The 12,281-nt window shown below is 42.5% G+C and overlaps 1 protein-coding gene across 1 annotated transcript in view; it reads left to right on the top strand.

Annotated features, from left to right (window-relative positions):
* Positions 1-295: 295 nt before the first annotated feature.
* The window catches only part of col9a1c (collagen, type IX, alpha 1c), a gene marked incomplete at its 3' end in the record, with an annotated part of 58,307 nt that continues 46,321 nt past the window's right edge, over positions 296-12,281 (top strand). The window contains exons 1-3 of the mRNA XM_080734755.1: positions 296-362; positions 5,659-5,730; positions 7,382-7,511. Coding sequence (XP_080590881.1) covers positions 320-362; positions 5,659-5,730; positions 7,382-7,511 — 245 coding nt within the window. The 5' untranslated portion in view covers positions 296-319. The remainder of the gene's footprint in view (positions 363-5,658; positions 5,731-7,381; positions 7,512-12,281) is intronic.

The raw sequence follows: 12,281 nt of genomic DNA, 5'->3' as shown, positions 1-12,281 counted from the left end.
GACAGTGACATGACGGCCATATTGTATATTCGGGATGTGCGCAGATGGCTGAGGCTTGATTTATACCTAGAGGTGCGCCGGTGTTGGAGATTATTTGTGGTTTATGTTTATGCTGTTTGAATAATTTATACACAGGGACGCACGTATGCACACGCAACACACACACACACACACACACACACACACACACACACACACACACACACACAAATGAGGAAGTGATTTGTGTCTGTATAATGGCATATAAATTAATTCTCAGCTCTCATTGAATAGGAAGCAGCACCGGCATCCTGCAATATTGCTGTACCCGTCATCCTGTATGGCCCTGCTGGTGGCATCTCTCCTCGCTCCAGCCCTTGGACGTAAGTTACCCCCACACGCACAGAAAAAAATATAAGGTGCCAACAGGAGCTTCGACTTCAAATTGCCTTATTTTCCCTTGGTAATTTCATTTCTGAGGTGCAGGCATGTGCACACATACGTACTGTAGACATCAAAGGGGGCTTGAGCACCTGCCCTTTTAGCCATCTGTAAAAAGTGCCCTCTCCAGACCATGAATGCAGTTTTCACTATGGTGTAAGAAACGCAAATGCCCTCTTTCCATGCCATACCTGAAGGCAGAATTCAAGAGAATTGCCTTGTCCAAACTCTCTCTCGAACTTGAATGCAGCATTGTCTCCAGTATTGCTTATTTCAGTGTGGTATCTCATACCGAAAATAGCGTTGCATTGGGAGCTTGGAGGTCTGCTATTTTCGATATTTCCACCAAAAGGCCCTTTTAGAAATTTCAGCCCCTGCCTCTCTAACATTCTCTGCACGTCCCTGATACACAGATACCCAGTTCAAAATACAACTTCATTGAATACACAGGACCACAATGGAAACAAGCCCTTGGCTTAGGATGTTTTGTGCTATCCTTTTAGCGTCGTTGTATTATCGCCACCACTCTACTATTTGCAAACTGCTAATAAAGTATTCAATCAACCAAACTACTACAAAAATCACTACATGAACTAAAAGCAAGGCATAAACTTGGACATTTAGTCCAAACAATTGAAAGACGGCACTCCACCTGTCACCATCACTACGCCGGCTGTAGAACTAAAGCTGGTTATTAGAAGCAGTATTGAATGATTCTAGAAAGAACCCATAGCCACTTAGAAACCCTTCATTGACCGGTGGCGGTGTCTCCCATATAGCTCAAAGCTTTTTTCCCCTCTGCACCAACATCTCTTTGCCGAAATAGCAGACTGTAAAAAAAGCTCAATGTGTTGTGAACTTTCAGATCTGCTATTTTTGGTGGATGTTCACCTATAAGAGATGCCCAAAATCGGATGCCTTAGTGGTTAAAGATGCATCAAAAGATGCTTTGAGGCACCAATTTCCGGTCCTCAATGAACTCCATTCACTAAAAAGGCTCTTTGTGGAACCAATAAAGCCTTTATTGTAGAACTATTATGTTTCTGTATAGGCCTACACCACGCAACGCACGACCCCCCAAGGCATCATTAAATCATTGTTACGTATAGCCTAAGCTGACACTGTTGTTTGTTGTCTGTTGGAAAAATAATGCACAGATAGAATAATTAGCTTTTAGCCAGAGAATCAAAACCCCAACACTGACTGTTATTTTTAGATCATCATCATCATCATCATCATCATCATCATCATCATCATCATCGTCAGCATTCACACACAGCTCTGGGAATGGCCGGAAATAGATCGGCAGCCCTGCATGTGCTGGTCTGCTCTGGAAGATTAAATCAGATTAAATCTCTTCTGATCATGATAAGCTTCTCTCCATGGCTGTGTGTACGGGCCAAGGGTAGAGCATCTCAATGATGGACATGCAGTGGTGTAAAGTAATTATGTACATTTACTTAAGTACTGAAAATGTTAGTACTTTTACCATCACTGGTTATTTACACAGATACATTACGGACCAATTAATTTAACGAATGTCTATCTGTCCGTCTGACCATCTGCATGCTGACATCACTGATACTACACAGTTTCGCCGACCATGGTAACCGTCTGTCTGCATGCTACTCTGACGTTATACTCTGACATCATAGTACTGAAATCACAGACTGGCCTGGAACACCGTGTATGGGCATAAAGATCTTCCCAACGGGCACTCCAACATGGAACACCATATATGGGCATAAACATCTGTCCAACGGGCACTCCAACATTACTTCTGAGACTCCTACATTGAATCCCTTAGGTACTGTGCACAGGTGCACACCCCACCTGTCACCATCACTACGCCGGCTGTAGAACTAAAGCTGGTTATTTATAGAAGCAGTATTGAATGATTCTAACAACAACCCATAGCCACTTAGAAACCCTTCATTGACCGGTGGCGGTGTCTCCCATATAGCTCAAAGCTTTTTCCCCCTCGGCACCAAAATCTCTTTGCCGAAATAGCAGACCGTAAAAAAAGCTCAATTTGTTGTGAACTTTCAGATCTGCTATTTTTGGTGGATGTTCACCTATTAACCCATTAACAGCCGATCCCAAGAATACTCGCGAAAAATACTTGAGTATTTAGAGTGCCTTGTACACTATCTCCATAATTTCACTTTGTATGTTTTCCCGTAATGAATGAATGCTCTAGTAGTACAAGAGTGACACAAAGCTTTTAAAAGCAGCAGATCTACAAGCTGAGCTTATAGATCTGCTATTTTCAGTGCTTTAGAAACATTTTGAGGGTGAAAGTTAAAGTGGTTAAGTGTGTCTATGGCTTTTTATAAATATTTAAGCACTTCACCCATTTTCAACCTTATCTTCATATGCTCGCCAATGTTTATTATAAAATGGCACAATTTCTATCTACCCACGGTGGACTGTGGACAGTTCAGAACCCTGCCTATAATTACACCAGCGATGGGGATTCCAAGCTAGTAGGTTTCTGAACCGTCCAGTCCACAGCCCTCCTCTGAGAAACAGAGTGAGTTTGACAAATGGTGCCAGATAGCAGATAATAAAGAGCATTAGTGAAGACCAATTATATAAGATAAGATTGAAATTGTATGAAGTGGTACAAGGTATAAAAGCAACATTAAGTAATGTACATGTAGGCTACTGTAGACTACAGTGTATGTATATCAAACAGGCGTTATAAAGGCATAGCAGTTTACAAGTGCGTGCGTCTCTTAATCGCAACTCCTCTCCTGTTCATTGCAACAATGAGTTGCATTTCGGAGCATAATGCCACTGCAGGCGGCACGGCTTAACAAGGTGAAGCCCGCATGCACCGTCAGATAGGTTTTATGGGCAGTAAATGTGTCAGTATAAATGCCGTCTCACTACCGCATCTCATTTCTCAGCAGTTATGTGGTACCTGAGAAGAGTTTCCAGATGTCAGTGTGCGTTCACACTGCTCTGTCTAAATGATGCTGAGTCAGGTTTATGGAGTCGTGAGCCCCTCTAGCCGCAACTTTCATGGCTTCCAGACCTCACCTTCACAGGGGTTGGTTGTCTCCATTGCACTGTTTCTCAACCAGTGGTCGACGGACCACTAGAGCGTTGGACCTGGAACTTTAACATTTCAAGGAATCGCTGAGAATACCTGTAAGGGTCCATTTGGATGCCCCTTTTACCCCTCAGGCCAGGAACACATTTTTGTGTATTACAGTACATGTACAGTATGTAGTACAGTAACTTTTGGAGAAAAGGAATGCCAAAGGTGTAAGCTATCAAATTGTTTTGTTTTGTGATTTTGTTTCTAGCTGCTACAGAGGCTGAGTAATACGTTTTACCGAGAAACAGTGAACTTCATTTCAAATCGGACTTAGGCCTAAATGGGTTAAGGAACCCATAAGGACGTAAGTAGGTCAGAGTCGAGGCTTATTGAGCATATAGACAGAGAACGAGGGTATCCATCCCCTTTACATTTGTAAAGTGCTAGGTCCAGTGGTAAAAAAATAAATACATTGAAAAAGTTTGAGAACCACTGCTGTACTCCCTGCATGGAGGAGGAGAGAAGGTACCAGGGAAGCATCTGCATCATTCCCATCCTGGCCTTGCCCCAGGCTCCATCCTATCACACTTGCAGAATTGATATGATAAATATTATATGGACCTTCTTTTTACTAAACTTTACGGAACGGAATGTTCCAGACTTATAGTGAAAGTTGTTGCACTGAGAAACCCGACCTGTAATTTTAATGAGCAACAACAACAACACAACTGCCAATAACGTGATATACTGCAGACTGTGTATTTATTCCCCCAATGAGCTTTGCTTTTGATAAATTACTCAGACGGACCTCTGCTTACTACAGATTAATAAACAACAAAGTGGATTACCTGCCAGCGCGACTTTTATTATACATTTAATATTTCTGAAGACATGACAAACGTAGCCTTGACTTTACCTTTAACAGTAGCTGGCTGCTACCCATTCATCAACATTAATTACATTGCCATCTCTCCTGACATATTTGGATCATAGGAGGCGTCTTAGAGCTCTGCATCATAAATCTGCTACCTTAAATCGCAGACTGCCTGATACAAATGAATGTGTGTGCATTAGAAATATGGGACACATTAGTGGACGGTATGGTAGCTGCAGGGTTCAATTTGCTCTGAGGGATATGGGGAGGTAATAAAAGGTTGATTGATTTAATACTGTATTAATACGTTAAGCAGTATGGAGCTACAATAACACAACAGTATGCTGAAAGGATAATACTTGTTTCCATCGTTGTGCTTCTGCATTTGATATCCCTGCTTCTGGTCACACTGAATAAAATAGCAGGCCTACAAGCTCACAACGCATTGTAGTCCAGGAGTACAGTTGTATCTTGGGTAAGTATAGAGGGTGTACGTGGTTAAAACAAATATATATTAACCACATTAACCCTGGCATGCCTATTTTAGGCAAATTAATTAAACGAATTTCAAATTCTTCAAAAAAACTCACAGCATGTAGGCCTATACTGCCCTACAAAGGCAGAGAGTGCAGTAACTACGTAGAAGAATTTCACTAAAAAATGGGTTTAAAAGTGTTAAAGCTGATCAGCCAAATGAGATAAAGGCATAAAAGTGATATTACACTGATATTATATCTTTTCTTGAGCTAATTCTTCATCCCCCAATATCATTAAGGCTAATTTGACCTTTGGGCGATACAAATAAGTCGGTGTGTCCGAAAACGTAGTTACTGCACCTTTGTAGGGCAGTATAATAGTGATGAGCTTTTAGATAGGCTATTTTCACTATTTATCGTATGAAGAAGTGTCCCTCTGTGTCCTTCACGGTTCTAACCCTGTGTGAGTATGAGAAAGCCGTGCACATTAAGATTACACTGCAGTACTGTAAATGCTGATCTTAATCGCTGTTGACATTTATGATTATTTCCCTTTTCCTTTCAAAGACTCGCAGCCGGGTATTGAAGTATTACAAAATAAATCTTCAAATTCTCCTGCTGCTGGCAATGTATTACATGTGTCAAATTCAGTGAGAAAGCATCTTTAACAAGTGTGTGTGTGTGTGTGTGTGTGTGTGTGTGTGTGTGTGTGTGTGTGTGTGTGTGTGTGTGTGTGTGTGTGTGTGTGTGTGTGTGTGTGTGTGTGTGTGTGTGTGTGTGTGTGTGTGTGTGTGTGTGTGTGTGTGTGTGTGTGTCCATGTTGTTGTTCCCTTTCCTAACAGAATTAGATCTCAACAGATTGGATGGAGATACCGTCTGTCCGCCGATGAGAAGTGGCCAAGATGACCTTCCAGGTGATCTATTATAGCTACTACAGCAGGAAATACAAATCAACCGATCTAGAGCACTGTTGTTGGAAAAACACCAGAAAAAAACGGAACACAGACTAAAGGCGGGTCCATACTCTCTCCAAAACCAAACTTTTCGTCGGAGAGTTCTGACTTTCCGACGTGCAGCTTTCCGAACTCTAATTCGGGGTAATGCCTTTCAGACGTTGCGAGTGACGTCATTTTATAGTTGAACCGGACTTTTCCAGTGAAAAGTTCGGTTTCGGAAAGCGTATGGACTGCTTTAAGGAAACTGGTAGTGTTAATTAGTTGAAGATGCGGGGGCTGTGAAATGCTTTGAGACACCTTTTATTTTCAAATGAGGCAAATAAAAGTGTTCCACTTGAGCCTGACGGGATTTTTTGTGGGAACAATTCTAACTCAGCAAGATTTTTAAGTAATCACTACAACCTTAGAGACAATTCACATACAAAAAAAAAGAAAAAACATCTGTGTGTGTTTATACTTTAAATGGTTTTGGGATGAACTGCATGTGTCAGAGGAAAATTAATGAGCTTCACATGGGATTGGAGATTATTTTGTGCCGAAGTTTTTCTTTTAATTGTGAGTGCTTACATGCTGCCAAGTTGTTCTGCACAAGACTGCTGAGATGTTCAAATGAGAACCCAAGGGCAAGGATAATAGTCATTATACTACTACAGCAAGCACTAGTGCTACTGCTACTGTTGTACTACAAGCTGCTAATACTAGGCTACAGCTATTACTACTGCTACTGCAATTTTAGCCTACTACTGTACTATGACTACTACTAACTAGACTGCACTGTCGAGGTGCCAACTTGAGTGACCATGTATGGCTTACTTGTGCGCCAGCAGAGCGCGCCTTGTTATTTATATATATATATCAGGTTCCACTTGTTATTGGTGACATCACCAAGAATGCTGGTCCCCCATATTGGCTGTTGACGGTGGACGTCGATCCTAGTTTACTGAGGCACTACACTGTCTCTCTGCATTTGATGTATGTTAACCTTGATTATTGTAAATCGCTCTGGATAAGAGCCTAAATTGTAAATTTATACTGCTGCTGCTGCTGCTGCTGCTGCTGCTACACTGCACAATCTGGAGGATTGAAGACTTTGCAGACTAAATTGTAGATCAGGGGTCTTCAACAGGGGGTCCGGGACTCCTAGGGGGTCCTCAGTGTCACTTCAGGGGGCCAACAAATCATTGTGTGATGGGATAATTATTTTCAATTAAAAACTTTGAACCCTCGAATCCCTATTCTGAGGAGAACTTTAGCCAAAAATAGCAGATCTACAAGCTCTGAACGCCTCGCAGCAGCTTGTAGATCGGATATTTTCAGCAAAGAGGTTTGGTGTAGAGGTCAAAAAGAGCAGATCAAGTACAGAGTGAAAGATCAAGTTTACTCTACAGTACGTATCGACGATTGAATTGGCTGAATGTCTGAAAAAACATTAACACGAATCCAACAGACTGATGCATTTATACAATATGTAGAGGGAGTCCTGCTTCATCTCTCTCAGTTAAGGGGTCCTTGGCCTGAAAACGTTGAAGACCCCTGCCGTAGACTCTTAGAGGACTCATTGTCGTCATCATCATCATCCTCATCGGTTTCCTCTGCCCCTTGCACGTAGGTTTTGATCTCATCACTCAGTTCCAGCTCGACGTGATTCCTCTGAAAGGTGTGAGGAAGGTGGAAGGCTCCACGCCCCTCCAGGTGGCATACCGACTCGACAGGGAGGCCAACTTCCAAATTCCAACCAGGTAAATACAGTAAAAAGAAAAAAACTGAAATACGGGGAAAAGAAGAGTGTTGATGCAGGTGTTCCATTATTACAGGTCCTAGACAGGTGTTGTTGCACACGAACAGCATATAATTGGTATAGAGGAAAGCATGCCTGAACCCATTTGGCATATCTCAAAGACAAGAGGGGAGTAAAAAGGATTTTGTGCGGGGCAGCGTGTGCGTGCGTGCGTGCGTCTACGTGTACACTTGTATTACTATACTTGTGAGGACCATACACATACAGTATGTCCCCACAAGCACATAGAATTTAAGAAAAGAATGTTGTGCGGAGCGTTTTTCCAAAACAAATGGGGAGTTGAAATTATGAAAAGATTGAGCATGGGGTTAGGATTAAACATTTTGAGGTTAGGTTTAGGGGTTAGCAATAGAGTTGCCAATGTGTACTTTATACTTTAGGCCAGTGGTTCTCAACCTTTTCAGGCCGCGACCCCCAAAATAATCATGTTTTAATTGGGGACCCCCCACCCTGACCAGCACTAAGAGCTGAGGCATTACATTTTGTATAACACGGTTCTATTGTGAAAACAGCAGATCTACATGCTCACAACGCCTCCCGTTTCACAATTTCTACCTCTTAATATTTGACAATTTGGCTTATGTTTAATTTGTCATTTTAGAGGTATTAAAATGTCCTTAAATTGTCACTTTAGAAATGTGCAGATACCCTCTATAGTCTATACACTAATACTGTATGTTGGTTTGTTTACTATCGAGTGAGAAAACAATGTTTCACATTAAACTAATCATCTGGGGACCCCCCAAAATTATTTGGGGACCCCCCCTGGGGGTCACGACCCACAGGTTGAGAACCACTGCTTTAGGCTTCCTGCACTGTGCGTGTTTGTAGTGCTTGTGCGCGTGCACTGTGGGTGTTTGGGGGAGGCGGGGACATCAGAAAGACCCCACGTGAAGCGATTTATATCTCCTGGAAACATGCATTTCATCATGCATCCTAAGTGTTTCTCTTCTTTTTCTTCTCGTTTTACGAGGATAAAAATTACAGCATAAAACAGATGCGGGTGCTGACAGGCGGAACTGCTTCCTGTAAGCACTTCAATTGCCTTTTGTTATTCTTGTAGCAGAAAGTATGTGCCGTACCGCAGCCCAATAGGAGATTAGTGTGAGTGTCTGCAGGAGCCAAAGGAAACATTTTCAACTCCAGCCTGTGTACCGTGATTTATTTGATTTATGATACCTTATAAACGTTGTAGCTCTCAAGCGGTTTGAATTTCTTCAAGGACCACCGATAACTGTAATAAAAGTCAGAGACAGACGTCTCAGAGAGACCGGGTCCATTCGGGATCCCCTCAAGTAACCCTTAACTTTGAGAACCACTGCCTTATAATCCCAGAAGAGAAAATTGTGTTTCAGTTTAACCTCTGATGGCCAGGGGCTAGAGGGGGCTTTAGCCCCCCTAAGCCCCCACCCCACAGACTCAATTGTGATGAAAGATATTTAAGTGAATGAATACATACATAACATATATTTGAATATGTGGAAGACAATTGACTGACCTCTATGTCAACCATACTTTAAAATCATACTTTTCATGCTGGAAAGCATCTTCAGCCTCACAAGGCATCTACTATAACTATAGACTATCTTGCTGGCTGGTGCATGCGGAGAGAGGCAAAGGGAAAGTGTAGTGCATGCGGAGAGAGGCAAAGGGAAAGTGTAGTGTGCCGTTCCCGATTGTTTAGCAAAAAAATAAACTGCGGAAACCCGAATAAAACGCGATCAAGACCGCGAAAAACCGCCAATTTTCGCGCGCGCGAGACATGCACGCGCGAGGGCGCGGTTATGTCATCCCCCCCACTCTCTAAGACGGTATAACGCCCCTGCTCACAAAAACCCTATCCGATCAGATCACCTACAGTCTACAGATTTGGACCTGGCATCTGCCAATGATCTGGTTTGTCATAAATTAGTATTATTCATTATTGTTTGTTGACTAAATTCATTAGCCCCTGCTCTGAAAAAGCCGGCTCCCCCATAGCCCCCCAGTGTATACACACACACACACACGCACGCATGCACACGCACACGCACACGCACACGCGCACACACACACACACACACACACACACACGAAGGAGAGAACAGCGTTAATTTAACGTACAAGCTAGATAATCAGTGGTTCTCAAAGGGGTCCTTATGGCAAAGAACCGGTTTAGGTTCTTTCTCCCGCCTATGGGATGAACCAGAGGTGAGCTTTTCCACCGAGAACCGGGTTGGTTCCGAACCGTAAAAGTTGGTTCGCGGCCGGTTCACAAGAACAAACCAAGGTTCCAAGAAAGTTGCCATCCCATAGGCGGGAGAAAGAACCCAAACCGATTCTTTGCTGGCGGAAAAGGCCCCATATGAGAGGACTGCAGGGGGTCCCCAGCTATAACATTGACAGTTAGGAAGGAACTAAATGTAACCTTACAGGTCTGTAACTCAGAGAGTGCACACATGGAACCCAAAATGTACAGTACCTTCCGTTATGTAATCATGCATACCAAACTGTGGCTCCTTCCTTGACATTAAGAAGTTCGAGAAACACTGAATTGGAACAAGACTGTGTTGCAGCTTTCAGTGTTTTGTAGTGTTTTGCCAATGCATGGGTCCACCAGTGAGGAGCATACTCACCACAGGTCGAGGGTGGCTGTGTTAGGGGTTAAGTATGTGTCTTTGCTCAGGGACACTTCAACACATAAGACTGGGCGAGGCCACGGGGGCGAAGCGGTGACCTTTTGATTACCAGCAGGCCTGTGGTGCCACTCAGCTACACAGCTGCCACGCAGACATGACCTCCGGTGCTTCCCGGTAGACCTGGTCTGTTCTGTTCTGTCTGATCGCCTCCAGCAGGCTGGCTTCTCTCACAATAACCCATTCAGAACGGGTACGGGTCATTTTATGCTTTAACTATTGAAAAATAGCAGATATACAAGCTCACAGCGCGGCACCGAGTGCCGCGCTGCGAGCTTGTAGATCTGCTATTTTTGAAAAAACGTGAAAATTAGAATTTTGACCCGATTCTATAAGTGTCTTTTGAATCCTTCTAAGACTTTTTGAAAAACCGGTGTTTCTATGTCAGCAATCTGGCCAGCCATCGTCAAAGAAAAGGTCCTTTTCACTTAACTGGAGCTCAGTTAGTCTGTTCTTGAGAGACTACTATGTCAGTGGTTCTCCAACCTTTTCATGTGAAGGACCCCCAAAATGATATTTATTTGGCCACGGACCCCCATCTCAAAATATCTAGTTCCAGGGACCCCCCAGAAGCAAAATTTGAGTTACAAACGTTCGCTTTGAAAATACTACATCTATTCAAAGATTTGCACACATTTTCACGACTCTTTTCAAAAATAGCAGATCTACAAGCTCGCAGCGCGGCACCTGTGAGCTTGTATATCTGCTATTTTTCACTGGTTAAAGCATTCAATAATTCTAGACCTAAATGGGATAATGTTGTGTAACTCCCTGACAGCAAGTGTTGTGAATGCCAATGTGGCCTGTCACACCGGACCTGAAGTAAACACATGCTTAGTAGCCATGAGTCCAGTGTGGCCCCCAGACTGGGATTTGAACGCAGGCAACAATGTTTTGTTCTGCACTGAAACTGCTTAACCACTTGAACTTCAACCCCATGGCATCCCTTTTCTGGAGAGAAAACATTACAGATCTACAGTACAAGCTCACAAGGCATCACACTACAACTAGAAGATTTCATGTCACGGTTATTGTGATCAAGATAACTGCGATTTACGATCGAAATACCCCCACAGCATCCATTATTCTGGGATGGAACGTTTGCCAAAAAGTGAGCTTGTAGATTGGCTATTTAGAGTTAAAAAATAACTGTATCAAGTTTCGTTCTTTATAGGTCTTTTTACAGGTTTGACCAATTATAGAGGGTTTAAGTGGTACCGGATATGCAGCTTGGCAAATAAAAGGTGTATTGATACCAGTGCATGGCGGAGGACAATTTCACGATAAATGTAAATCTCCACAATATGTTTTATTTTTTTATTTTTTTTATAGTTTTTATCATGACGAATGATAACAGCGATTATTGTCCCATCGCTAGCTGCAACACATATAGTGAGATTGTAGATCAGCTATTATTGGTTATAGGTGATTTGGTGTAGACTGGAAAAGGACTGTTTGTCTAAGATTGAAGGTGTTAACCACTTGTCTTTAGGCCTACTTCATTGTTGTTATGCTACACTAATTCTATAAATATGTTATATGCACGAAAAAATAAAATGTATTATGTCTATAATGATGACGTGGCCAAAATGGGGACTGCAGTGGTGCAATTGGTTTAAAAAAAGCTTCTCACTCCAGGCAATTTTGGAGAGTGGTCTTCATTTGTTTTACTGGGTTACAGGAAACTCCTTTTTTATTGGTTCACCTTGATCCCTTTAACAAGGGCTGGCTGCTGCACCCATTCATAAATACACCACCTATGGAGACTGTGGCTTGTTAAAAAACACACGCCAAAAAAAGAAAGAAAAAAAAAACAGCCAGTTGTAGATTGTGGACAAGCCCACGCTAAGCAGGTCGGCATGCAGTAATTGAAGCATTGATGAGAGCATTCAGGCAGCCTCTCTATTGCCGCTTTTTGATTTATAACATAATGGTCTGATATAAGAGGCCTCTTTGACTCTTTGATGCAATTATGACAATTTTATTTGAATTTGAATCTAAGAGACTGCGCTTGGAAATGCTTTGAACATTAAAGT

This window comes from Nannobrachium achirus (assembly GCF_963921795.1).
Source record: "Nannobrachium achirus genome assembly, chromosome: 10".
Classification (NCBI taxonomy): Eukaryota; Metazoa; Chordata; class Actinopteri; order Myctophiformes; family Myctophidae; genus Nannobrachium; species Nannobrachium achirus.
Note: the sequence above shows the minus strand (reverse complement) of the source record. Positions and strands in the feature narration are given on the sequence as shown.